The sequence below is a fragment of the Mandrillus leucophaeus genome, unplaced genomic scaffold (assembly GCF_000951045.1).
Source record: "Mandrillus leucophaeus isolate KB7577 unplaced genomic scaffold, Mleu.le_1.0 Scaffold43, whole genome shotgun sequence".
In the NCBI taxonomy this organism is placed as follows: Eukaryota; Metazoa; Chordata; class Mammalia; order Primates; family Cercopithecidae; genus Mandrillus; species Mandrillus leucophaeus.
Genome location: NW_012104587.1, coordinates 2,846,252 through 2,870,415, shown reverse-complemented (window position 1 = coordinate 2,870,415; position 24,164 = coordinate 2,846,252). Strand labels below are relative to the sequence as shown.

General features: G+C 57.9%; 1 protein-coding gene across 1 annotated transcript in view; it reads left to right on the top strand.

Annotated features, from left to right (window-relative positions):
* The window catches only part of MACROD1 (MACRO domain containing 1), a 176,250-nt gene that overhangs the window by 140,408 nt on the left and 11,678 nt on the right, over window positions 1-24,164 (top strand). The window contains exon 4 of the mRNA XM_011993586.1: window positions 20,279-20,308. Coding sequence (XP_011848976.1) covers window positions 20,279-20,308 — 30 coding nt within the window. The remainder of the gene's footprint in view (window positions 1-20,278; window positions 20,309-24,164) is intronic.

Sequence of the window (24,164 nt, the reverse complement as noted above, 5' to 3'; positions counted from 1 at the left end):
CGGGGACTCTGGCCCAGCCTGGGAGAAGCGGCCTCCGTGCCCCCTCCCCCGCCCTCAGCTAAACTGTCTAGGGGGAGAGCGGGTGGGGGAGCCGACCCCTCTGGGGAGTGGGGGGAGGGAGGCTCCCAAAGCCAGCCTCCAGCGCGGAGGAAGAAAGGGGTTCTCGCTCACGCGCCGCCTTCCTAACACCCTCCTCTCTGCACCCACTCATTCATCCATCCCTCCAGCCATCCATTCATTCATTCATTCATTCATCCGTCCACCCATGCATTCATTCACAAACAGGTACCCACCGCCTACTCTGCATGCCAAGGTAACCCCTTCCTCCTTGCCTGGCGCCCCTTCCCTGGTCAGACCCTGTCATCCGCCGCGTGCTGTCAACACCCAGGCGCTCCCCAGCAGTACCTCTCCCACCTGTTAAGGGCAGCGCCAGGGTCCCATGCCGCGCCCCCTCCCATCCCCAGCTGACTGTGACCTTGGCCAAGTTGCTGAACCTCTCCCAGTCTGTGTCCTGGATTGTGAAATGGGAGCGTTACTACCTAGCTCCAAAGGTTACTGTGAGAGATGAAGAAGACCTTGAATGGGAGGGTGGCTGGCCCAGTGTCTGGCACCCATTAGAGACTGGGAAGATGTTCATGCCTATGGTGTGGCATCTGGGTGGGGTGAGGGAGTGTTTAGACCAGATAGCCTCCTCTTAGCCTGAAAGTCCCAGTGCTTTTGGCATTCGCTGGGACACTAAGTAAGGGACTCTCCCATATACCCAGCCTGGCCTGACCTGGTCAGACCTCATCACCTTGTCAGTGGCTGCTCTGAGTACCAAGCCTGTCCAGAGCCCCCACCAGGGTCCCAATGCTCCTGATCCACCCTCAGATCGCCTGCAGTCTGGCTAGGACCCCCTCTGCCGGCCCTGCTCTTTGCTGTCCATTGAGGCCTGGAGGCTACCTCCCCCCTGGGATGCCCTCCCAGATCCCCCTGAGGAGGGTCTCCCCACAGAGCACCTCTCCCCCTCCTTTCCCTGTGCAAACCCAGCCCTCTTGCGCCCAGCCCAGGGACAGACTGGGGCCTGGCCTGAGGCCACCGCCTCTGTGCGCTCTGCACACACCTGTCTTTGCCCTTCCTACCTCTCCCTCACTTCACCCTTCCAGATTTCCCTCCCCTTAACTCCCTTTCTTCCTTCTCCCGATTTCTACTCAATTCACCAAACAGCTATTTTTTCCTCCCAATTTTTATTTATTGCCCAAACAGCATTATACCAACAATAAAAGAAAGAAAAATCACCCACAATGCCACCGTCCTGTGGCGTCAACAGCTTCCGTTCCTCTGCTCCCTTCCAGGCTTGTCCATGCAGAGACGGCTGTAATTTTTACAGAGCTGTGGTTTCCGTTCCGCCTCCCCAGACCCCCAGATGGACATGTGGCCCTGGGGCTCCGTCATTTCTCCGTCACGGCACTTGGCGTGTGGCTCAGGAATTATGTTCAAGCCTTCCTCCTCTTTTGAACCAAATGTCTTGAAGGAGAGACCCCTTTCTATCCCTGCCACCCCCACGCCAAGCCACAGAGCTGGCACAGAGCGCAGACACTCAATGCCTCGCAGTGGAATGGATTGTATGATTGTAGCTCTGTTTGACATGTTGCACTTAGATATCAAAATGTTATCGTCGAGCCAGCCATGGTGGCTCACACCTGTAATCCCAGAGCTTTGGGGGGCTATGGTGGGATGATTGCTTGAGGCCAGGAGTTTGAGACCAAAAAATAATATACAAAAAAATACAAAAAATATATATATTTTTTTGAGATGGCGTTTCACTCTTGTCACCCAGGCTGGAGTGCAATGGCACAATCTTGGCTCACGGCAACCTCTGCCTCCCAGGTTCAAGCAATTCTCCTGTCTCAGCCTCCCGAGTAGCTGGAACTACAGAAATATGCCACTAAGCCTGGCTAATTTTTGTATTTTTGGCAGAGATGGGGTTTCACCATGTTGGCCAGGCTGGTCTCAAGCTCCTGACCTCAGGTGATCTGCCCACCTCGGCCTCCCAAAGTGCTGGGATTACAGACATGAGCCACCGCACCTGGCAAAAAATAATTTAAAAAAAATTAGGCACCTGTCACCCCAGCTACTCAGGAGGCTGAGGTGAGAGGATCACTTGAGCCCAGGAAGTCGAGGCTGCAGTGAGCTATGATTGTGCCACTGCACTCCAGCCTGGGCAACCTTGTCCCTAAAAAACAAACAAAAATCATCTTCATAATTGTGGTTTTAACAGCTGCACGATATTCCACAAAGCTGATGGAGTAACTTGCTCAGCCATGCCTGGTGGCTGTGCACAGTTCAGGGGATGTGGCTGGAAGTCCACTGTGTGCCAGGCGCTGTTTAGGGCACCAGGGACCGGAAGTGAATCAGGCCCTGCTGGATCTTGCCCTGGCAAAGCTGGAACTCCAGCATGGGGGCTGGGCACCTAGACAGTTATGGTTTAGCAAGATCTTGCTGAAGTAGGCATTACCTCGTTACCCCAAGACACAGGGCCAAGTCGATTTTGACATCAGCTTCCCCAGGGAGGTGCCTCTTGACCTGGGTCTTGAAGGGTCAGGAGGGATGTTCATGCAGACAGCAGAAGCTCACAGGTGCTGTGACATGAAACAGCCTTGGCTTTGAGACTCAAGAATTCTTGGTTACAGTGGGGGACAGAAGCCGGGGGACCATAGTGGAAGATGAGGTGGCTGGTGTCAGCCAGGATGGGTGTGCAGGGTCTCAGACAAACCTGGAGAGCCTGGATTTTATCTTGGAAGGAGTAGGGCACCACACGGGAGTGTCATTCCAGGAAGGGGACAGTGGGCTCTGAGAATCAGAAAGATCGCTGTTCAGTCAACAAACCCTTGCCGAGCTCCTGGAAGCTGTGGCCTCCAGGAGGACGCAGGTGACTGGTAAAGGCAGTGTGGCCTTGACCTGGAGGACTGAGCTAGTCACTGCTGGGCACTCATGGGGGATGCACTCAGCCACGAGGGCAGCTCAAGTCACCTGACGATGATTTGTAGTTTCAACCTTGAGCTCGCCAAGCCCCAGCTCCCCGGCTCCCAGGGCGGCAGTAACCCATGCAGCGTGGTAGGGTGGGCCCTACCACTGGGCAGCCAAGGTCACCCTGGCCCTGCCCGAAGCATCCTTGCCTCTCCAGCTGCCATCTACCCACTCTGGAGCCCCTAAATCTGGGTCCTGCTCGCCATCCTGTAACTCACCAGCCATCGGCCCTGGGCACCATCCCAGCCTTGCTGTGCCCCCATTTCCTTAACAGGGCCATCTTAGACCTCCTAGGGCTAGCGAGAGTCCAGTGAGGTCCCAGGAGGAAAGTGCTTCATATCCTGTGAAGTGTAACAATATGACTCACCATTATTAGACCGTGGTCAACTCAAGCTGGGCCACCCCTGGCTTCACTTGGGCCTGTTCGCAGCTGGGGGCAGGGGAAGGAGGTGACTTGACTCAAGGGAGGAACAGGGTCTTCCCCACTGGGAGGTGGGGTCTGTGGTCATCATCAGGGACCCTTAGCCCCAGGCTCTGTGCTGGGCATCCAGGGATGAAGCCATGCCAGGGCAGTGGTCAGGGGTTGGCACCAAGACAAGAACAAATTGCAGATATTCAGAGGGCACAACTCTGGCCTCAGCCTTCCCCACAGGCCCCAGCCTGGGCATCACTTCCAAAGAGGGTTGGACTCCCAGCCCGGGGCCCCAGTGATGTCCCAGTATACTATGGAATGTTCACATGAACGCATGGATATGTCACCTGTGAGTAGGCAGGCTGTGTGCGCCACTTCAGGGACACCTGGCCAGCACACATCAGAAAGCTCCAGCGGCCAGCTGCGGTAGCTTATGCCTGTAATCCCAGCACTTTGGGAAGCCGAAGCAGGTGGATCACTTGAGGTCAGGGGTTCGTGACCAGCCTGGCCAACATGGCGAAACCCCGTCTCTACTAAAAATCCAAAAATTAGCTGACGTGGTGGCGGATGCCTGTAATCCCAGCTACTGTGAAGGCTGAGGCAGGAGAATCACTTGAACCTGGGAGGCAGAGGTTGCAGTGAGCAGAGATTGTGCCACTGCACTCCAGCCTGGGCGACAGAGTGAGACTCCGTCACAAAAAAAAAAAAAAGAGGAAGGAAGGAAGGCAGGCAGGCAGGCAGGCAGGCTCCAACAGCTTTTCTGATCCAAGTTCTAACTCCACCGTGCTCTCTTCCCACCATTATGCACAACACAGAGGGGCTGGGGCTTCTCCCCTCTAAGCACAAGGTCTAGGACCAGGAGAGTGGGCCTGGCACAGAGCTTCAGGGAGAGCCAGAGAACAAGACCTCCAGCCCAGGAGGAAAGTCCTAGAGAGGGTGCCCCAAGGAGCAGGCACAGAAGGGACAAAGCTAGGTAGGGTGAAGTCAGCAACCCGCAGGACTGGTGCTGGGAGCAGGGAGGGGCCCAAGGCAGGTCAGACCAGGCCACTGGCACTGGGGAGGCTGCCAGCCGGGACAAGAGCACCCCTACAGCCCTGCTCCAGTGCTTGCCTCCATCCTCGTCCTCACCCCTCCTCTCAGCATGCTCCTGCCCCCAGGCCCTGAAACAAGGGTCTTACTTCTCTGCACCCTTCCACCTCTCCAGTCCTAACCAACTCCTCCTCATCAGCCCAGGGCCCGGCCAACCTGTCATCAGAGAGGCCTCCCTAAACCCCACATCCCCACCCACCCACCTTCCTTTTTTTTTTTTTTTTTTTAAAGAGATAGGATCTACTATGTTGCCCAGGCTGGATTCGAACTCCTGAGCTCAAGCGATGCTCCCACTTCAGCCTCCCAAGTAGCTGAAATTGCAGGTGCACACCACCATGCCCAGCTTCTAACCCCGCCTTCCCGATTAGGTCACCTTCTTCTGTCTCCCTCCTCCGCTTCTGTTTTGTAGCACTCAGCTCGTTGGTGATTGCTTACAATTTCTATGACTGCGTTTCGCATCTACCGGCCAACATGTCCACATCTCTAAGATCCGGTGTGGCTGATTTTTTTCTCTGGTGGTGTGTTTGCTTCTTGGGCAGTACATATAATAGTAGCGTGACTTAGAATCACAGGTCCCTGTGTCCAGTGATGTGTATTTTGTTAGCATTCATCTCCCCACCAGACTGTGGGCACCTTGAGGGTACAGCCGGGCCTATTTGGGTTCCTGCGTGTCCCCAGCCCCTGCTACAGTGTCCAGCATGTGAGGACAGCATGGTCAGGCATTGGTGAATGTGGCGAATGGATGAATGGACAGAACATTAAACAGGAGTGAGCATCAGGCTGACAGAGGCCTTCAAGGTAACAATGACAGAGCTGTCCCAAGGCCAACCATGATTCATAAAACTGGGAATTGCCCAAAGATGATGGCTCCTGGGGTTCTGGGGGGCCAGATGCACATGCAGCTACTGGGGAGTGGGTAGAGTCTGGGTGTGAGTTTGGGGGGTGATGGGGACATGACGGGGGAGATCAGGTCTAACCAGCTGCCCCTAGGTGGGTGGGGAGACAGACTCCAGAGAGGGTGGGAACGCAGGCCTGGGCAGAGGCAGGACTATGTCACCCAGGGGGTGGCAGTTCCACTTGTCAGCTGGTCAGCCCCCAGCCCCAGCAGGACTGAGGCGGTTGGTGGCCAGGCTTCTCTCATGAGCCCCTCTTTCCCTTGGGAGTTTTCTCTGCTCCCCACCAGTGACATCACCTCCCCTGCCCCCATCCCTTCCAGACAGTCAGGGCTGCCTCTCCCAGCTCCCTGCCTTCTCAGCCATCATTCCCAGCAGAGGATATGCTTTTTGTGGTGATTTAGACCTTCCTTTACTCCAGCTGTCATTCACCTGTTACACACATCCCAAGTTCAGGAAGGAGACGTGAACTGTGTCCTGAAAGAGCCCTGTGGAGACACCAGCCTCGGCCAGGGCAGGGAGGGCTGTGTGATGAGCAGCTCATGGGCATGGGTCCAAGAGGAGGGTGGGGGCGAGGCCAGCTGTGCAGGGCGGGCTGGGAAGGGCCTCCAGGAGAGAGACTGGGTCTTCTGGCCGTGCAGAGTCTGTGGCAGGTGGAAGCAGATGGAGGCTGGAGCCTGAGACAGTGAGGAAGGGGATATCATTGGGAGCGAGAGGTGGGGCCTGATCCAAAGGGAGGGTGGCAGCCCCAAGACATCGGGGAGCCAGGGGACGGGGTCCCTGTGACTGCCCGAGGTCGGGGATGCAGGAGGCTCTGAGATTGGTGCCTCAGAGACCTCTACTGGGGATCCCCCAACCCTGTCACTGTGCCTCTTCTGCCAGCCGCCAGATTCCGGTTTCAGGGGCTTCAAGCTCTGCAGCCCCCTCATCTCCCCTCCCGTTCCTCTGCCCCAGTGTGAGCTGCTTTATGGCCTTAGCCTTCCTCCACAGCGCAAAGGCTCTTGAGGCCCAGCGTCCACATCCCAGCACCTGGCTGAACCAACCACAGCAGGTGGCCACTCCCCACTTCACTGGGAACTCAAGAGGCTCCTGGCCCTTCCCCTTGGGTTGTCTCTGTCCCCCAACAGACCCCAATAGAGCTAAGGCCACTGATGGTGCCCTGGGGCGGGGAAGTCGGGATGGGAGAGTCTGAGGTGGGGTGCCCTGAACCCAGGATCCCTCTCCCAGAGTCCTGGGGCTGCAGAGGTGGGGTTGAGGAAACAGATGGCATCTTCTGGGACCCCTCACCTGCCCTCACCTGCTGGCCTAGGTGCTCCAGAGGCAGGGAAGTAAGGAGAAAGAGTGTCCTAAGCCCAGGGTCTCCCTCCCTGAGTCCTGGGGGGCACAGCTGTGGTCCAGGGCTGGGGCCGGTGCCCCCAGCAGCCAGGCCTGGCAGGTTCTGAGCTGGGAACACCAGCGCCGCTGAGGCTGAGCACTGGGAGGAGCTGCGGGAGGAGGGGGAGGGGAAGAGGACCAGCGCCAGCGGCAGGGGGCGGGGCGCGATGGGGTTGCCCAGCAACCAGCACGCTGCCGCTTCCGAGGAGGGATTCTTAAAGAGCTGAGCAGAAAGGCTGGGGCGCGGAGCGGAGGGGCTGAGGCTGAGCCTCGCATACCAATGGCTGCCACACTGACCTCCTCCTGCCTCCTGCTCCTTCCTCCTGCCTCCTGCCTCCCACCTCCCACCTCCTTCCACCCTTCTTCCTCCTCCCTCTCCCTCCTCCCTCTGCAGCGTGGAACCCCAGCTGGGAGGGCAGGGGAACAGAGAGGAGGAGGCGCCCAGGCCAGGGGGGCCCTAAGGTAGGCAGGCAGGCAGGCAGGGACCAGGCTAGGGTCCTCTCGTGTCCCCACAGGACAAGGCCTGGGAGGGGTAATAACACAGGACAAGGGGCACCCTCGGCTCCAGACCCTCAGCACAGGCCCTGGCACTGGGGACAGCAGGGAACTAGAAGTCCTGGTCCCCACCCCACCCAGCCCTTCCCATGCACCTCCCGGGCACTCCCCACTGGGGAAGCACTAGTTTTAGAGTCAGACAGAACTGCTTCTTCCACCAACCCAGCCCCGCATCCTGAGAGTCCTGGGCAGCCTCAGAGGGTGAGCAGCCACTGGCTGTACAGAGGTGGCGGGTGCCCGGCAGGCACACAGGATGGTGCTTCCTGGGGTCTGACTTAGATTCCCTGACTAAGATTCCCTTAGATTTCCTCTGTCCTTACTGAGAAGGGAACGGTTTTGGACTTGGCGCAACACTTCGTATTCCAAAAAGCAAAGTGGCAATTCAGCTGTGCCACCTTATTCCAGTTCCTTTCCTTCTAGGGCCATGGTTTCAAATCTGTTTTTGGGGAGGGGAACATAGGTCAAGGGCACCTTGCTGGGGGCCCCGAGAGGATTCTCCCATGGAAATTGTAGGAAATTGTAGGCCAAGTGTAGTGTTCACAGGCAGAGTCTGGGGAAGTGCGCAGAGCAGTCACTGGGGGCCAGAGGGAGGCGGTAACCTCAGAGGTTAAGACCTGGGCCTCTGGGTGGGCTAGACATGAATGAGCCCCTCCCAGCTTCCTGCAGAGGGTGGTGGAAGGCAGCATGGGCAGGAGGGTGGGAGGGCTCCAGCCGCCACTGTGTCTTCACAGACAATGTGCTCTTCCATTGACTGGATTGAGGCACAGTTCTGAGCCGATCCCATCCTTGATCCAGTCCTGTCTCCATGGTCTTCTCTTTGGTCCCATGGGCTGGGTCATGCCGCCTCTCCCAGCCCTCCCTCAACCCATTCTCAGCCACCATCATCCCCGCAGCCGCTGCCTCCAGGCCCACCCCTTCAATCCGCTCCCTTCTCCAGCTCTAAAGAGGGTCTTTCTAAACGGCAAGACCAACCCTGCTGCTCCCAGCTTCAGCACCCGCCATGACACCCCATGACTGTGGGAGAAGGATCAGGGAGGGCCCCGTGGGCCTAGCCACCTCCTCTGCCCTCGTCTCAGCCACACTCCCCTCTGCAAAGCCCCTTCCCCACTGCTCACCCTCTGTGACATCCATGGCCTCATCAATGTCTGTTGAATGAATGAGTAGTCCTAAGAGGCGCTCTTAGGTGCCATGCCATGCTGGCCTTTGGGATCCAGGAATGTACAAAGCAGAGGAGGTCGTCTCCCCACAGGCTGCCATGCTGTTAATAAACCAGCAAACACATCAGAGGATGAGGTCATTATGGACCCAAGGTGTGGGCTCCAGAGGAAATAAAGAGGCTGATAAGAGGAGTGGGGCAGAAGGCCCTTTCACTGGGTGGTCAGGGGCGGCCCCTTAGAGGAGGTGACATTTTCATTGAATCCTGAAGGATAAGAAAGAGCTCCGCTTGGGAAGAGCTGGAAGAAGAGTGTGCCAGGCAGAGGGACCTGTATGTGCAAAGGCCCTGAGGCATGAAAGAGCCAGCCCTATTGAAGGAAGAGAAAGGAGGCCAGGAAATTGTGGGGGAGGGGTGTGGGATACAGCCATGCCTCCATGGAGGGAAGCATGGATTTTATTCTAAGTATAATCGGAAGCTATTGGAGAATTTTAAGCAGGGAAGTGACATGATCTAATTTATATTTTAAAGCGATCATCTGAACAACCACTTTGCAGAGCAATTTGGCAATAACTAGTAAAGTTAAGATTATGCGCACTCCACAACCCAGCAGCCCGCTCCTAAGCGTGGACCCAAGAGAAATTCTGGTGCATGTGTGCATGGGGTGTGTAAAGATGCTACTGCCACTGTGTTTGCATGAGACAAAACCAAGCATGCTTGACTGTGGGTCAGTGGGAGAATGGGTGGCTTGGCATGGGGTAGTTCCACCATGGAACATTAAACACCAGTGAAAAGGGGCCTGCGAGGCCGAGCACAGTGTCTCACACCTGTAATCCCAGCCCTTAGGGAGGCTGAGGCAGGAGGCTCACTTGAGCCCAGGAGTTCAAGACCAGCCTGGGCAACATAGGGAGATCCCATCTCTGTGAAATTTTTGTTTGTTTGTTTTCCCGAGACAAAGACTTGCTCTCTCTCCCAGAGCTGGAGTGCAATGACACGACCTTGGCTCACTGCAACCTCCGCCTCTCAGGTTCAAGCAGTTCTCCTGCCTTACCCTCCTGAGTAGCTGGGATTACAGCCGTGCACCACCACACCCAGCTAATTTTTGTATTTTTAGTAGAGATGGGGTTTCCCCATGTTGGCCAGGCTGGTCTTGAACTCCTGACCTTGTGATCTGCCTGCCTCAGCCTCCCAAAGTGCTGGGATTACAGGCATGAGTTACTGTGCCTGATCTGAAAATTTTAAAATTAGCCAGGAGTGGTGGTGTGTGTCTATAATCCTAGCTACTTGGGAGGCTGAGGCAGAAGGATCTCTTGAGCCCAGGAGGTCAAGACTGCAGTGAGCTACGATCCCACCATTGCACTCACTCCAGTCTGGGCAACAGAGCGAGACCATCTGAAAAAAAAAAAAAGAGGTGCGGGGCCCATGAGAGCAGTGTGGGCCTGCCCAGATAAATCTCACAAGCATTGCAATGAATGATAACAGCAAACCGGGAACTCCTGTTTATACAAAACTCAAAGACACTGAACCTGTCTTACCTTATTGAGGGGCATGCATAGTAAAACTCTAAAGAAAATACATGCAAATCCAGAATAGTGGATAGCTCTGCAGCTTCCGCTGTTTTTGAGGTTGATTTCATGCATGCAGGAAATGCATAGAAAAGGCTCACCAGTTGCTGGGAGAGGAAGGCATGGAGGGGTGAGGGGCAGCTGAGGAGCCGCCGAAGTAGGAGGCCACAGCAGCCGGGCCTCCTGGGATGGGGATCTGGGAGTCACAGGGAGCCCAGCCTGGCCTGGCTGTTCAGAGCTGGTGCTCACTCTTTCCTCCTGCAAACCCCTATTTTGTTTTCTATTAAAATAGCCCCGGCTAGGTGCGGTGGCTCACACCTGTAATCTGAGTACTTTGACTTGAGGTCAGGAGTTCAAGACTAGCCTGGCCAACCTGGTGAAACCCAGTCTCTACTAACAATACAAAAATCAGATGGGTGTGGTGTTGTGTGCCTATAGACCCAGCTACTCAGGAGGCTGAGGCCTGGCAGAATCTCTTGAACCTGGGAGGCGGAGGTTGCAGTGAGCCCAGATAGCGCCACTGTACTCCAGCCTGGGCGACACAGTGAGACGCTATCTCAAAAAAGATTAAAAAATTAAAGAACAATAAAATAGCTTCTGGTTTTGTCCTTTTAGAAGAAAGCTGAATCACAGAGAGGCAAGGGGCTTTCTGGGGTCACCCAGCAAGCTGGGTGCAGAGGAACCCATGACCCTTCCTACCGGACAGTCGGGCCTGCCCAGCTGGGGCTGGGCCTTGACCTTTCCTAGGGTTCAAGGCTGCCTTCAAGACCTACCCGCTGAGGGGTCCGTGGCCGTTCTAAGGCCCCCCAACTCCTCCCTCATCTTCTCTGATGCCCTCCGCCTTCCCACCCGCCAAGGCTCCCTTGATCCCCAGCCCCTCATTCCTGCAAGGATGGAGACTGCCCGGCTGGCTGGGGCCCAAGCCATCTCCTGGTAATTGAGTTTCAGGGATGCTTATGGTTATGCTAATGTGGGATGCTGAGTGCCTGCCCCATGGCGCCCGGGGGAGGGGAGGCCCAGGCAGCAGCTGGGGGTCCAGCAGCGCAGCAGCTCAGTCCTCCCATGGAAGCCAGACAGCCCGATTCAGACCCGGCTCCCCAGTCCCCCAGCTGCATGACCTTGGGCAAGTCACTCAGCCTCTGTGAACCTCTATTTTCTCATCTGTAAAGTGGGAAAAATCACAGGACACCCTCAATGGGCTCTTGTCAGGAGGGCGAAATGAAAGAAGCCACTGGAAATACTTGGCCCAATGCATAGCACGGAGAACTTGCCTGATAAATGTGTCATCAGCTATTTTTTGTTTCGTTTTAAAGTCTGGAAGGTCCTCCAGGGCCACGGGAATGGGGTGAGCCGAATCTGCGCCCTGAGCGAGCCGCTGACTTGCGTTTCTCTTGTTTTTATGTTGCATGCTCATGGTATTCCATTTGGTGGAATGAACATGAATTTCTTACTTAGCAAAATACCAGTAAGTGGAAGGTGCCTGGGGACAGGGCTTGGAGAGGGGGTATTGAGGGGGACCTCCATGTTGCCAGGGGTTTAGGGGCCAGCTTGGGGTGAGACTGGCCAGGAGATTGGGTCTCCAGGGGCCCAAGCAGCCAGGCAAAGACAGAACCCAAGAAACCCAGGCAGGAAGCAGACAAGAGAGGCCCAGGCCAGCTGGAACCGCAGCCACGTCACCTACTTTGAGCTTTAAACAGTGAACTGCGAGGGTTTTATGGGGAGAGGCGTGGGGGTGGGATGCCTTGATTAGACCAGGAAGAGGGGCTGTAGAGTGGAGTGGACATGGGTGAACGGGCAGGGGGCATCTGGAGGTGTGTGGGAGTGAAGGAGACCGCCGTGAGGTGAAGGGGAGTCGGGGAAAGGAGGGCCTGGAATGGGCACGGTGAGAAGAAGGAGACCGAGGGGAATCTAGTGGGGAGGCACAGCTGGGTGCCACCCCTAGCAGCTTTGAGCAGCTCGCAGGCTCCTGTCAGAGAAGATGTGGTGAGGGGCTTAGCCCTGGACCAGCGGGGTTCAAATCCTTCTCCCTGACTTACCAAGGATGCTGGGACCTTCCGCCCCCAGGAACCAGCCCCCCCAGCTTTGGGGCCCAGTGCCACAGTGAAGCCCTATGAGGCTGTAGGTTTTACAGGCATTTTTAACTTTATCATTTATGCCTCACAAGGGCCTCAGTTAAATGATCACCCCACCATACGGATGAGGTGGGGCAGCTGACCCAAGATCACAGCTGGGGGTTTCAGGACCAGGGCCGGCAAAGCATAAGGATGTTGGCTCCTCCCACTGAAGCCTGTGGCCTTGGGCAAGTCATTTCTCTTGTCTGGGCCTCAGTTTCCCCATCTGTAAGTGGGGCAGGAGGGTGTGTGCACACATGCAAAGATGATGGTCAAAGATCCATGTGGAGGTCGGGCGTGGTGGCTCACAACTGTAATCCCAGCACTTTGGGAGGCCAAAGCAGACATCACTTGAGATCAGGAATTTGAGACCAGCCTGGCAACATGGTGACACCCGTTTGTACTAAAAATAGAAAAATTAGCCGGGCGTGGTGGCACACGCCTGTAGTCCCAGCTACTCTGGAGGCTGAGGCAGAAGGCTCTCTTGAACCCGGGAGGCGGAGGTTGTAGTGAGCTGAGATCGCACTACTGTGCTCCAGCCTGGACAACAGAGCAAGACTCCATCTCAAAAAAAAAGAAAAAAAAATTCCATGTGGAAGCTTGCTGGGGATGCACTTGGTGCCCACAAATGGGGGCCCTCACCCTCCAGTGAGGCCCCTGCTCCCCTGGCCCCCCAGCCTGGGGAATGTCCAGGAAGCCTCCCGCCTTCCACCTGGGCCGCCCCACCTCGGAGGACAGTGACCTTGGCCTGGGGGGACAGAGCTTGTCAAACAAGCAACTGCTCTCACAGCTTGAAATGCCTTTGAAGTCTCTTATTTTATCTTCAAAATCCAGCACATTTCACATTTTATTCCATCTGCGGGGTGTTTCTAATCTAAAACATGTTTTAAACGACTCGCCCTCAAGTCACACGGATACCCACCGCTGGCCTGCGGGAAATGGGGCATCGATTTCTCAAGAACAAAACCCGCTCCCCTAAGCCCCCTGTGGGGCCAGGCCTGCCAGCTGGTCAGATGGTGGGACAGTTGGCAGTCACGGAACCCCTTGGAGGTGCCAGGCTCTGTGCTGATGGCGGGGATCTGGGCTCGGGGAGGGCGAGGGGGATGCTGGGGAACGCACTTTGTGGGAGCACCAAGGAGGCTTGCTATCCCCAGGGGAAGTCTGAGAGGCATCCCGGAGGCAGGGGTCACCTGGACACTGCAATAGCCAGGAGGCCCCTCCTGCCACCACGTGTGCCCCCAGTCCCTTCCCTGTGTGGTTCATCTGTCCTCTGTCTAAACCCCCCAGCAGCTCCCATTTCTCACTAAGGCTCTCAAGGCACCCCAGGGGCTGCTCCTGCCTGACCCCCTACTTCTGTCCTCCCTCCCTGCTCCTCACTCAGCCCCCGAGGCCTCAAGGCCTTTGCTCCTCGTCCCACACCCCTGCCTGACTGTGCTGCTCACAGCAGCTCCAGGGTTCAACAGGCCCCGCCCGCCCCTCCAGACCCACTGCCCGCCGCCACCCCCACCCCTTGCATTTCCTTCGCGGCCTCTGGCACTCACAGGGATTCTTGTGCAAGTTGATTCTCGTGCTGTCTTTCTTGACGATCTCCCGGCCAGCTGATGCACCATGTGCCAGCAGGGCTGTGCCCATCCGTGTCCCAGCACCCGGCACACGGTGGGGCTGGCTGCACACTTGTCAGAGGACAGAAGGCTGAGATCCGCCTCACAAGGGGGAGGGGAGAATGAAGGTCAGGCCAGGACACTGGGTGACTTAAGGGAGCAGCCCCCAGCCCCCCACTCCTGGCCGGGGCCTCTCCAGGCAGCTGAGGCCAGGGTGAGGCACAGAGCAGCAAGCAAGGGGAGTGGAGGCGGCCTCCAGGGACTTGCAGGTGGGCTGTGCCCGCCTCAAAGTCACCGCTGTGCCTGCTCGCCCGGCCTCTCCCTGGCCCAGGAACCTGCTCAGCGCTTTCCTCGGGTCACTGCGTCTCCTCTGACGTCCCAGCCCCCGCACAGCGCCCCTCACCACCCTCAGCAGCCCCCCTCCCTGGGCTGGAGGATTTCGTCCCTGTCAGGGAACAGCAGAGGCAGCTCCTGCACCTGAGCACCTTCGTGGCTCAGGCCTCCTGCCACTGCCCTTGGAGCAGCCCCTGTCGCCTACACAGCTCCCGGCCCAGGTCCTGCCTCCTGAGGGCCCCCCGCCTCGGCCCTGGGATGGGCTTCTCTGCATGGCCCATGGTAGAGAGCTGAAGCTTGTGAGTCAGGCAGGCAGACCCAGCTCAAATTCAGCTGAGTGACTCTGGGCACCATCTGTAATGCCCATGGGCTCCTTTAGGAACTCATTAGTGGGCACCTGCGGTGAGCCAGGCACTGTGCTGAGAGCTGGAGAAGAACCGTGGGGGAGACACCTGAGGGCAGGAGTGGGGGTATCAAGATAGGCACCTGGGGGCCGGGCGTGTGACTCACGCTTGTAATCCTAGCACTTTGGGAGACAGAGGTGGGTGGATCATCTGAGCTCAGGAGTTCAAGACCAGCCTGGCCAACATGGTGAAACCCCGTCTCTAAAAATAAAAAAAAATGAGCCAGGTGTGGTAGCTTGCACCTAGACTTTCAGCTACTCGGGAGGCTGAAGTGGGAGAATCGCTTGAACCCCGGAGGCGGAGGTTGCAGTGAACTGAGATCCAACCACAGCACTCCAGCCCGAGCAACAGTGAGACTTCATTTCCAAAAAAACATAGGCACCTGGGAGGGGATTCTGGAGGCAGTGATAATGACTCATGGCCCCCCAGGAGAGCATCACTGGGGACCAGGAGACCTGAGGAGGTGGGGGATGATGAGGGCCGCCTCCAGGTAGAGGTGCCTTGGCAGAGTCTATGCAAAGGGCCTGGGGCTGGAGAGCATGGGGCAAGTTTGAGGACCATGTGTACGGCAGAGGGAGAGGAGGAGGGGAGGAGATGGTCTATGGGGCCTGGAGATCTGCAAGGAGCCAGTCTTTATCCTAAGATAAAGACCTCCCAAGGCCCCCAAGTCTCCCTGCCGCCGGGGGGGTGGGTTTCATGGGGCAGCTAGGGCCAAATAGGAGATTTTACCTCCTCTCCAAATGTACATTGTGAGAGGATCACTTTCCATAGCTTGGCGTCCTCATCTGTGAAACGGGTTTGTAGTCGCGTCTTCCAAACAGGGAAAGGATTGAGTGAACTGTGCGCGCACCAAGCTCACCCAGCCTGGGCCCAGGCTTTCCACCTGGTTCGCCCCTTTCCTCCATCACAAATAAGTTATATTTTATGACTTGGTTAGCGTCAAGACAAATGTATTAATATTTTATCTGATAACATTGTCTTTGACCTAAAAGTTCATTGTTTTCTTCTGATTTTAAAAGAACTACAACATCTTTGTGGGCCACTAAAAGTGTCATGGGCCTAAGCATGTGCCTGCTGTGCCCAGCGGGGAGGCTGGTCCTGCCTGGGCCCTGGGAGACTGGCAACGCCCTCTCAGTGAGGTGTTGGCTGGTAGGGTGCCGTCCTCATGCACGTCCCTGTGCCCCTCCCTCCATGCCTTCTTATCCCTCAAGCCTCAGCTCAAATGCCACCTCCTCCGAGAAGCCTTCCCAGTCTGCAGACTTCAGCAGATCCCACACACCCCCGTTCCCCTCACCATACCCGGGGCAGCTCTCAAGTCTGCTCCCAGCTACCCCTCCGGTCAGGACTGGAAGCTTCCAAGGCCCAGGGACTACATACTGTTCTCTTCTCTGTGCCTGCTGTCCAGCACAACCCTGGCACCCAGTTGGCACTGAATTCAAATGTTTTGTGTGGAGCATGGAGGAAGGGCTGGGTGCCACCTGTGCCTCAGGCCTCCTGTGACCTGTCATGACAGTTTCCAAACACTCAGGTCTGGCCCTCTCCCTTTCGCTGGGCAGCGGCCACCTGCCAGCCTCTAACTAGACTGGGAGCTGGGCACAAACTGGGGAGCTACTGCGCCCTGCCCTCAGGGACGGCAAGTGCTGGGGCAGAGGAGGGCCGGGAGGAGGGGTGTGTGGGAGATGGAGACTGAGACTTCCAGGCCCCCAGTCCTCAGGGACCGTCAGCAGGGGACAGAGGACTTGGCAGTGACTGGCATTGAGGGGTGCCACCCCAAGGTCACAGGCACAGCACCAGGCTGGGAGCCAGTTAATCAAATCCCAGGGAGCATGGCGCAGGCACATCCTCGGGTGGGGGGAACCCGATGGGGCCGGGCTGCCTCCGCCTGCAGACTCCAAGAGCAGACCGCAGACCGGGGGCCCCACAGCCTCCAGGGTGTGCTTGCTGCTGGAAGGCCCCACCCCTACCCAAAGCCAAAGCAAACTGTGCCCCTCCAAGCTCCCAGGGCCAGGCTCGCGTCCCCCACTCAGCCCCACACAGCATTCAAAGACCACTGTTTGCTGGGAGCAGGTCTGGGTCCCTTGGGTGGGGCCGGGTCATGAGCCCCAGCTTGGACTCGCAGTCCAGTGCCCATCCCCCACCTCACGCGGCCACCGCCTGCCCAAAGTCACCATGCCTTCAGCAACAAGAGCCTTTCGAGACGGGCATGTTGGGGGTCAAGAAAAGGAGCTGTAACAACCAGTGCTCCCGGGCCCAGCTCCGTCTTCCCCAGTCCCCAGATACTCTGTGAGCCTCAGTTTCCTCCTCTGAAACTGGGTTGATGACTTGTATAAGGACCAGAACCTCCCAGCAAACTGAGGGGGGTATGGGATGCAGTAGAGAAGGGACTTAGAGGCTCAAGCCGGTGCCAGGGACTAGCTGAAATGAAAAGGGCTGGCCACGGACCAAGATGTTGGGGTGCACACAGGCCTGAGGAGCAGGGAGACCCGAGAGGCCCTGCCCTGGGCTGGGTGGCCACACCCGGAAGGCTGTCTGTTGGCATCGGCTGGCACAGCCACCCTAGACTCTTCTCCGCAAGCCTCCAGGCCATTTCCCTGCATAGCCTGGTCCAGCTGTCAGCCTTGGAGGCAGCTTTATGGAGGCACCATGTGGCTGGGTGTCGAGGCCCAGGGAAAGCCACCAGAACGGGGGCCCGGGGAAAAGAGGAGCTGAGGAACGGGGTCCCAGGCACCAGGTCGGCCACCTGCCCCCGGAGCCCTCACCCATGGAATGTCAGGCAGGGGGGCTGGAGAAGGGGACATAGCAGACTGGCCTCCCCAGGCACCCACTGGGTGTGGGTCAGGCCTGGGACCAGGTCCTCTGTGCAACCGAGGCTGAGCCCCCAGCACTGGGCCGCAGCCACTCTCTCCTGCCTGTGGCAAATCACATCTCCTGGCCTGGCCTCCCCCACCTCCACCCAGTGAAGTCTTCCCTCTGCCCCCATTCACCCCTCCTCAGGCTCTGGCCGGGTTACTATCAGGTCGGTTCACCCCTCCTCAGGCTTTGGCCGGGTTACTATCAGGTCAGTTCACCCCACTCACCTTGCCGGGTGCAGTGCAGGCCACACACAGTGGAGTTTGGGGGTGCCAGGTGGGCAGGGGGATAGCATCACCTTCCCACAGGGGCCCGCAGAACGGCAGGTCAGCACCCCTCCCCTACCACCCCTTCGAGGCTCGCTGCCAACCTATTTGGCACGGTGCCGTCTTTGAGCAGGAGCCAGCTCATTTGTGGCCGGTGTTAATTAAGAGAGAGAGGTGATGGGGGGATGTGGGGAGGGGCCAAGGAGGGCAGCTGCCAACTGCTGCCAGGACTGCCCAGGCCGAGGGGCCTGGAGCTGGACCGAGACCTGAGATGCCCCTCCTCCCTCGCTAGCTCTGGGGTGGCGCTGCCCAGACGCCCAGCCCTCGCCTCTGCAGCTGCACCTGCTGGGGTGGGGAGTGGGTGGAGGCTACATCTGGGGCTTGCAGGGTGCTCTGCCTGGTTTTGAGAAGGCAGGCCCCACCCCTGGCCAGGGAAAGGCAGTCCCTCTGACCGACCTTCAGGCAGTGTCGCTGGGGTCAGCTGGCTTTGTGGCTTGGCTTGGAGTCAGAAAGACTCTGTTCCAATTCTGCTGCTGCCATCCCATGACTCAAGCTCCCTGAGCCTCAGTCTCCTCTGTAAAATGGGAACCATCACACCTCCCTTGTGGCTTTGTTATGATAATAAATGGCCCCATCTGTGCACCAGTCTGTAGCACCCAGTCTACACCCAGCAAATAGTCTCGGTCAGCAGAAATGTACATTCGTGCCCAGGCACAGTGGCTCACACCTGTAATCCCAGCACTTTGGGAGGCCATGGCGAGTGGATCACTTGAAGTCAGGAGTTCGAGACCAGCTTGACCAACTTGGTGAAACCCTGTCTCTACCAAAAATACAAAAAATTAGCCAGGTGTGGTGTCACATGCCTGTCATCCCAGCTACTCAGGAGGCTGAGGCAGGAGAATCACTTGAACCTGGGAGGTGGAGGTTACAGTGAGCCAAGATGGCGCCACTGCACTCCAGTCTGGGCCACAGAGCCAGACTCCGTCTCAAAAAAAAAAAAAAAGAAAGAAAAAGATGTGCATTTGTGGGCACAGGCCCCACCCAGAGTCACTGGGGGGCCCGCCCCTCTGCAGCCTGTCCGGGGCCAGCCTGGGCACCCCATTGTGGTCTGGCTCCCTGCTCTCCCTCCGGCTCCGACTGCGGCTCATGCTCCCACTGCCTCGCTAGCACCACTCAGCTCACCTCCCCCTCACTTCCCGCGGCCCCCACCCCTGCTCTGGGAGCGCCCAGCCGCTCCTCGCCTCTCCATCTTAATTAGCTGCTTGTATTAATCTCGCAAGTAACGTGGCAACTTGCAGCCTTGGGTTTTCGGGCTGTGGAATTAATTATTCCCCAAGCGAAGAGCTGTCAGCTCTGGGAGACCAGCCACTCGGAGCCGCCCGACACCACTTAGCAGCGTCCATGCCATCCTCATGGCATCTTGGGCCCACAGCCTGGCTGGCCCAGCTTGGCTCTGTGTCCCCCCATCCTTCCTACAGAAAGGGTTGCAATGGACTGGGCAGATGGGGTGGGTAGCAAAGCCGTGTGCAGAGCTGAAGGCCCCAACTGGGAGCCAGGACTCCTCAGCAGAGGGGCGAGCACAGCTGGCCTCTCACTTGGCCAGCATCTGGGCCTGGGCAGCACCTGCCTGGCCTCGCCCGCTGCTTTCCCTGATGAGCTCTGACAGTTACCACAGACGCAGGCTGCAGGCGGGAGCCGGAGCCCAGGCTGGGGGCAGCGTTGGCATGCACAGCTCTGGCATTCCTGCAGAGAGGGGCCGCCAGCCTCACTTTGCCCCCGTGTCAGCTGCATGGTGGTGGGGGGCAGCCAGCCGGACAGACTGAGACGGACAGGGCTGTGCAGGAAGGTGGCAGCCACAAAGCTGTCAGTCCAGCTCTGCCTGGCAGCACCACCCCTAGTCCGAGGAGGGGGCGGGGACCCAGGCCTTCCTGCAGCGGGGCTCAGAGCGGAGGACCCCTCTCCATTGGCCTTCATACCACCCGGTGAGGTGGGGCTATTCTCCCACATGGGGAAACTGAGACACGAGACCACATGGCCTGTCACCCCGCTGTTGATCTGGCTTTGGCTTCAGTGGCGGTGTTCCAGGCCCTTACCCGGCGTGCCTTGCCCCTCTTGCAGTTGGGCGCCTTGCCCCCACCCCCGCCCCCATCTGCGCCCCCCAGCGCTGCCCCGAGTTCTCAGTCCTCCAGCTCTGGCCCTGGGCAGCGCTTAGCCCGGTTGCAAAGGTGCAGTTGCTTCCTAGTGGCTTCCAGGCTGTGCCCTGCCGGAAGCTGTGAGCCCCGGGGACAGGTCCTTTCCTCCCCACATCTCTGCACCAGGCCTGGCGCTGACCGGCCTTAGGAGATACTGTGGGCAAAAGAGCAAAGGAATGAAAGGGCCATGGCAGGGGCCATCTGCCTCTCTGGACCACCCATGCACTTGCGTTCGGGTGAGCGGGCAGGCCCTGGTAACTTTCCTGTGTCCCCAGCCCCACCACCCTACAAACCCTAGGCCCATGAGAAACCTCCTCCCTCTCCACCATCATCTACCACCGCCCCAGAGGGCTCAAGTCTGAAGACCCAGCTGGCAGCCCACTCCCATCTTGACCTCACCTTCCCCTCGGGGCTGATACTCCCATCGCAGCCCCTTCCCCACTGATCTGCCTTTGTCTCTCTCTCTTGCAGCCAACAGCTCCCTGCTCGGAGGCGGTGGCGGTGAGTGGACCTTCTGTCTTGGTGGGGGTGGGGGTGCGGTGTGGCATCTCCCCTGCCGAGTCTGTTCCTCCCCTGCCTCTCAGCCCCGGCGCCCAGCTCATTGCCATCCACCTTCCCCGCTGTCCTCACAGGGTGCCTCCCTCCCCAGAGCTGGAGACCTGGATGGCAGGCCTGGCACCCTCACCACCAGGCAACCTGGGCCAGCTCCCCACCCCTCTGAAGGCAGGCCTCCTGCTCTGTAACTGGGCGGGGGCCACAAGTGTGGTGGAAAAAACCCAGCCCTGACCTTGATCTCCCTGTGACCTTGGGCAGCTCTGTCCCTCTTGGCCTCAGTTTCCCCACCTGTGAGGGCAAAATTATCATCTCTGCCCTGCCGTTGGACCTCGGGCTCTGCAGCCAGGACAGGGAGAGACCTGTCAGCTCTCAGCCCTGGGACGTCTCTGTGTTTGCCATTGTTAACGACCACAACGGAGCAGGGGTTCTGGCGGGGCCAGGCAGGCAAGCAGGAGGTCAGAGGTCAGGGTGGACCTGGCCGCAAGCGATACAGGCCAGGTCACAGGTACCAAGTGGGGGTGTCCCTGTACCCCCAGCACCTGCCTCATGGCCAGCCCACCCAGAGCAGACCACATCAGCCCCTTAGCCCAGTCCCTCAGCCCCCCAGCTGGCCAGGCTGCCCGCTGTCTGCACAGGCAGCAGGATGATTGGTGAGCCAGGGGCCAGGGGTTAATGCGCCGTCGGATAAATCCCGGGGGCCGTGTTTACGGCAGTGGTGGCGGGGCCCAGGCCAGGTTTTAAAAGGGGGAAAAATAAAAGGGGCATGAAGGTCAGGAATAAATAAGAGCAGCGTTAAGAGCTGTCGGTGACCAGCCAGGATGCAGAATGGGGGTCTGTTTGTGGCTGAAATGTTTTCCCTCCTCCCCATTCTCCTCTAGCTGTCCCCGTGGAGGTCACAGCTCCCTGGAGGCCTCACAGAATAAGGGGCTTTGCTGGGGACTGTGGTCCTGAAAACAGGCCACCTAGGACCCTCTTCCGAAGCCTGTCCTTTTGGAGGACACTTTGCAGACCTGACACCTGCGTGTCCCACCCACAGCACCCTGCCCTTCCTCTGTTCATTCATTACCCTTGTGTGCCGGGCTCCCTGAGCTGGGTGCCGGGACAGGTACTGCCGGGCACAGATGGGCCTGGCCTCTGTCCCGTGAGCTCCCAGTGCAGATGACAGCACCACCAAGACACAGGGTGATCTGTGGTGTGGGCTTGGGGGTGGGAGTGGCACCGTAGGAGCTTGATGAGGAGTGCCTGTCCCTGCTCGGGCATCAGGAAGGCTTCTAGAAGGAGGTGGTGCCTCCACTGCAATCTGAGGGATGCATAGGCGTGAGCCCAGTGAAGAGTGCTGGGAAGGGTGTCCCGGGCAGAGGGAACGGCGCAGGCAAAGGCCTGAAAGTGGAGGAGAGGGAGGGGAATTTAGGGAGGCTCTGACACAGGAATGGCTGGAGCCCAGCCAAGAGGTGCAGAGACGCGAGATGGCCCAGGAGCCCAGAGAGCCTGTGAGGAGCGAGATCGTTAGCTCTTCAGTTCAGGAAGATAAAGGATCACAAAGGGGGTTGCCTTTCAGTCCCACACCAGCTCATCAAGTCTCTTCAGCCACAACCCTGCCAGGGTTCTCATCTCACTCAGGGCCTGGGCCAAGTTCCTTAGCATGGTTCGTCAGGTCCCCAGTCACCTCTGACAGTCACCTCCACGCTGCCACCCTCCCCACTTTGCTCTGGCCACCCTGGCCTCCCTGGACAGGCCCCGCCCACTCCTGCCTCCGGGCCTTTGCCCTGGCAGTTCCTTCTGCCTGCAGTGCCCTTGCTCCAGTTGTCCACGCGGCTGCTCCGTTCACTCTGACAGGCCTTCACTTGAATGTCGTCTCTCAGGAGGGCCCACCCTGGCCCCTAGCTGAAATTGCGGCTGCCTCCCCTGCCCCATGCTGGCACTCCCTCGGCCCCCGCCCTGCTCTGGTTTTAATTTTTCTGAGCACCTGTCTCCTTCTAACGTGCTATATGATTTACTTATATATGATGTTCCTTGTCTTCTACCCCTGAAAATGAAAGACTATCTCTTGCACCCAGAACCGGGGCTGGCACTTACAAGTGCTCAATAAATGTTTGTAATCCCAGCCTGTAATCCCAGCACTTTGGGAGGCCGAGGCAGGAGGATTGCTTGAGCCCAGGAACTTGGGAGCAGCCTGGGGAACATAGTAAGACCCCATCTCTACAAAAAAAAAAAAAAAAAAAAAAGATATCAACCAACTATGGTAGCACGTGTGCCTATAGTCATAGCTTGGGAGGCTGAGGTAGGAGGATCACTTGAGCCCGGGTGGTTAAGGCTTCAGTGAGCTGTGATTGTGCCACGGCACTCCAGCCAGGGTGACAGAGTTAGACCCTGTCTCAAAAAACAAGGAACAAGGGGCCAGGCATGGTGGCTCATGCCTGTAATCCCAGCAGTTTGGGAGGCCGAGGCAGGTGGATCACCTCAGGTCAGGAGTTAGAGACCAGCCTGGCCAAGATGGTGAAACCCTGTCTTTACTAAAAATATAAAAATTAAGGCTGGGAGTGGTGGCTCACACCTGTAATTCCAGTTCTTTGGGAGGCTGAGGTGGGCAGATCACGAGGTCAGGAGTTCAAGACCAGCCTGGCCAACATGGTAAAACCCTAAAATACAAAAATTAGCTTTTTCTACTAAAAATACAAAAATTAGGTGGGCATGGTGGTACACACCTGTAATCACAGATACTCAGGAGGCTGAGGCAGGAGAATTGCTTGAACTCCATAGGCAGAGGCTACAGTGAGCCAAGATCGCACTACTGCACTCCAGCTTGGGTGACAGAGTGAGACCCTGTCTCCAAAAAAAAAAAAAAAAAGTTTATTGAATGAATGAACTACAGGTAAAGGTGGGTGATCTGTGGTGTGGGTGTGGGGTAGGAGTGGCACCGTAGGAGCTTGATGAAGAGTGCCTGTCCCTGCTTGGGCATCAGGAAGGCTTCTAGAAGGAGGTGGCACCTCCACTGCAATCCCAGGGACTCTATGCATTAAGCAGCGACCTTACCCAAGGGCAACCAGTGGAAACCACAGATGTTTTGGCAAATCAGGAGTGGCTCACAGATGGCCAGTAACCTCACTCTAGGAAGTGGAGGGGCCCTGCCCTGGCCACTCAGGGGCACGGTGGAAGCCTCTCTGGTTCCCCTTCCAGCATTTAGGGGTGAGGAGCGACTGGCACAGGCCTCTCACACAACCCGACTGATGCAGAGATGGACGGGGTGGGTGCCCCTGGAGGAAGTGGGCCCAGAGTCCAGCCTTTTAACACGGGCTGAGATTTATGGAGCCGCCGCTAGTGCTTGCTGGGCCTGTCACTCTGCTAATGTGATTGGAACACAGTGGAGGTGGCGGGGAGGGGGCTGTGGTAGGGACGAGGCTGGGGCTGGAATGGAGCCCAGCCTGGGCCCCGGAGATGCTCTGCCCTCCCCTGTACCCCTGCTCCTCCCACCATCCTTTGAGTTCATCCAGCCCTAGTCCCCTACCTGCCCAAGTTAGACCCCACCTGACTCTGCCCAGACACACCCGTCTTCCCCTGGAGTCCCTGGACATCCCTCCTACATGAGTTCAGGCTTCTACCCACGCCCCTCCCATGACCACCCACCCATTGTTCGAATAAGCACAAGGGCCATCCTGCCTGCCCCAGCCACTCTGCCCAGAACCCTGACACACACCACTGCTCCGTGTCTTCGTCCCACAGCCCTGGTTCCCTGCTTGTGTTTTGTGTTTGTTCTTCATTGCCTGCTTCCCCACCATTCCGGTGGCCATTCCGGAGTCCATTC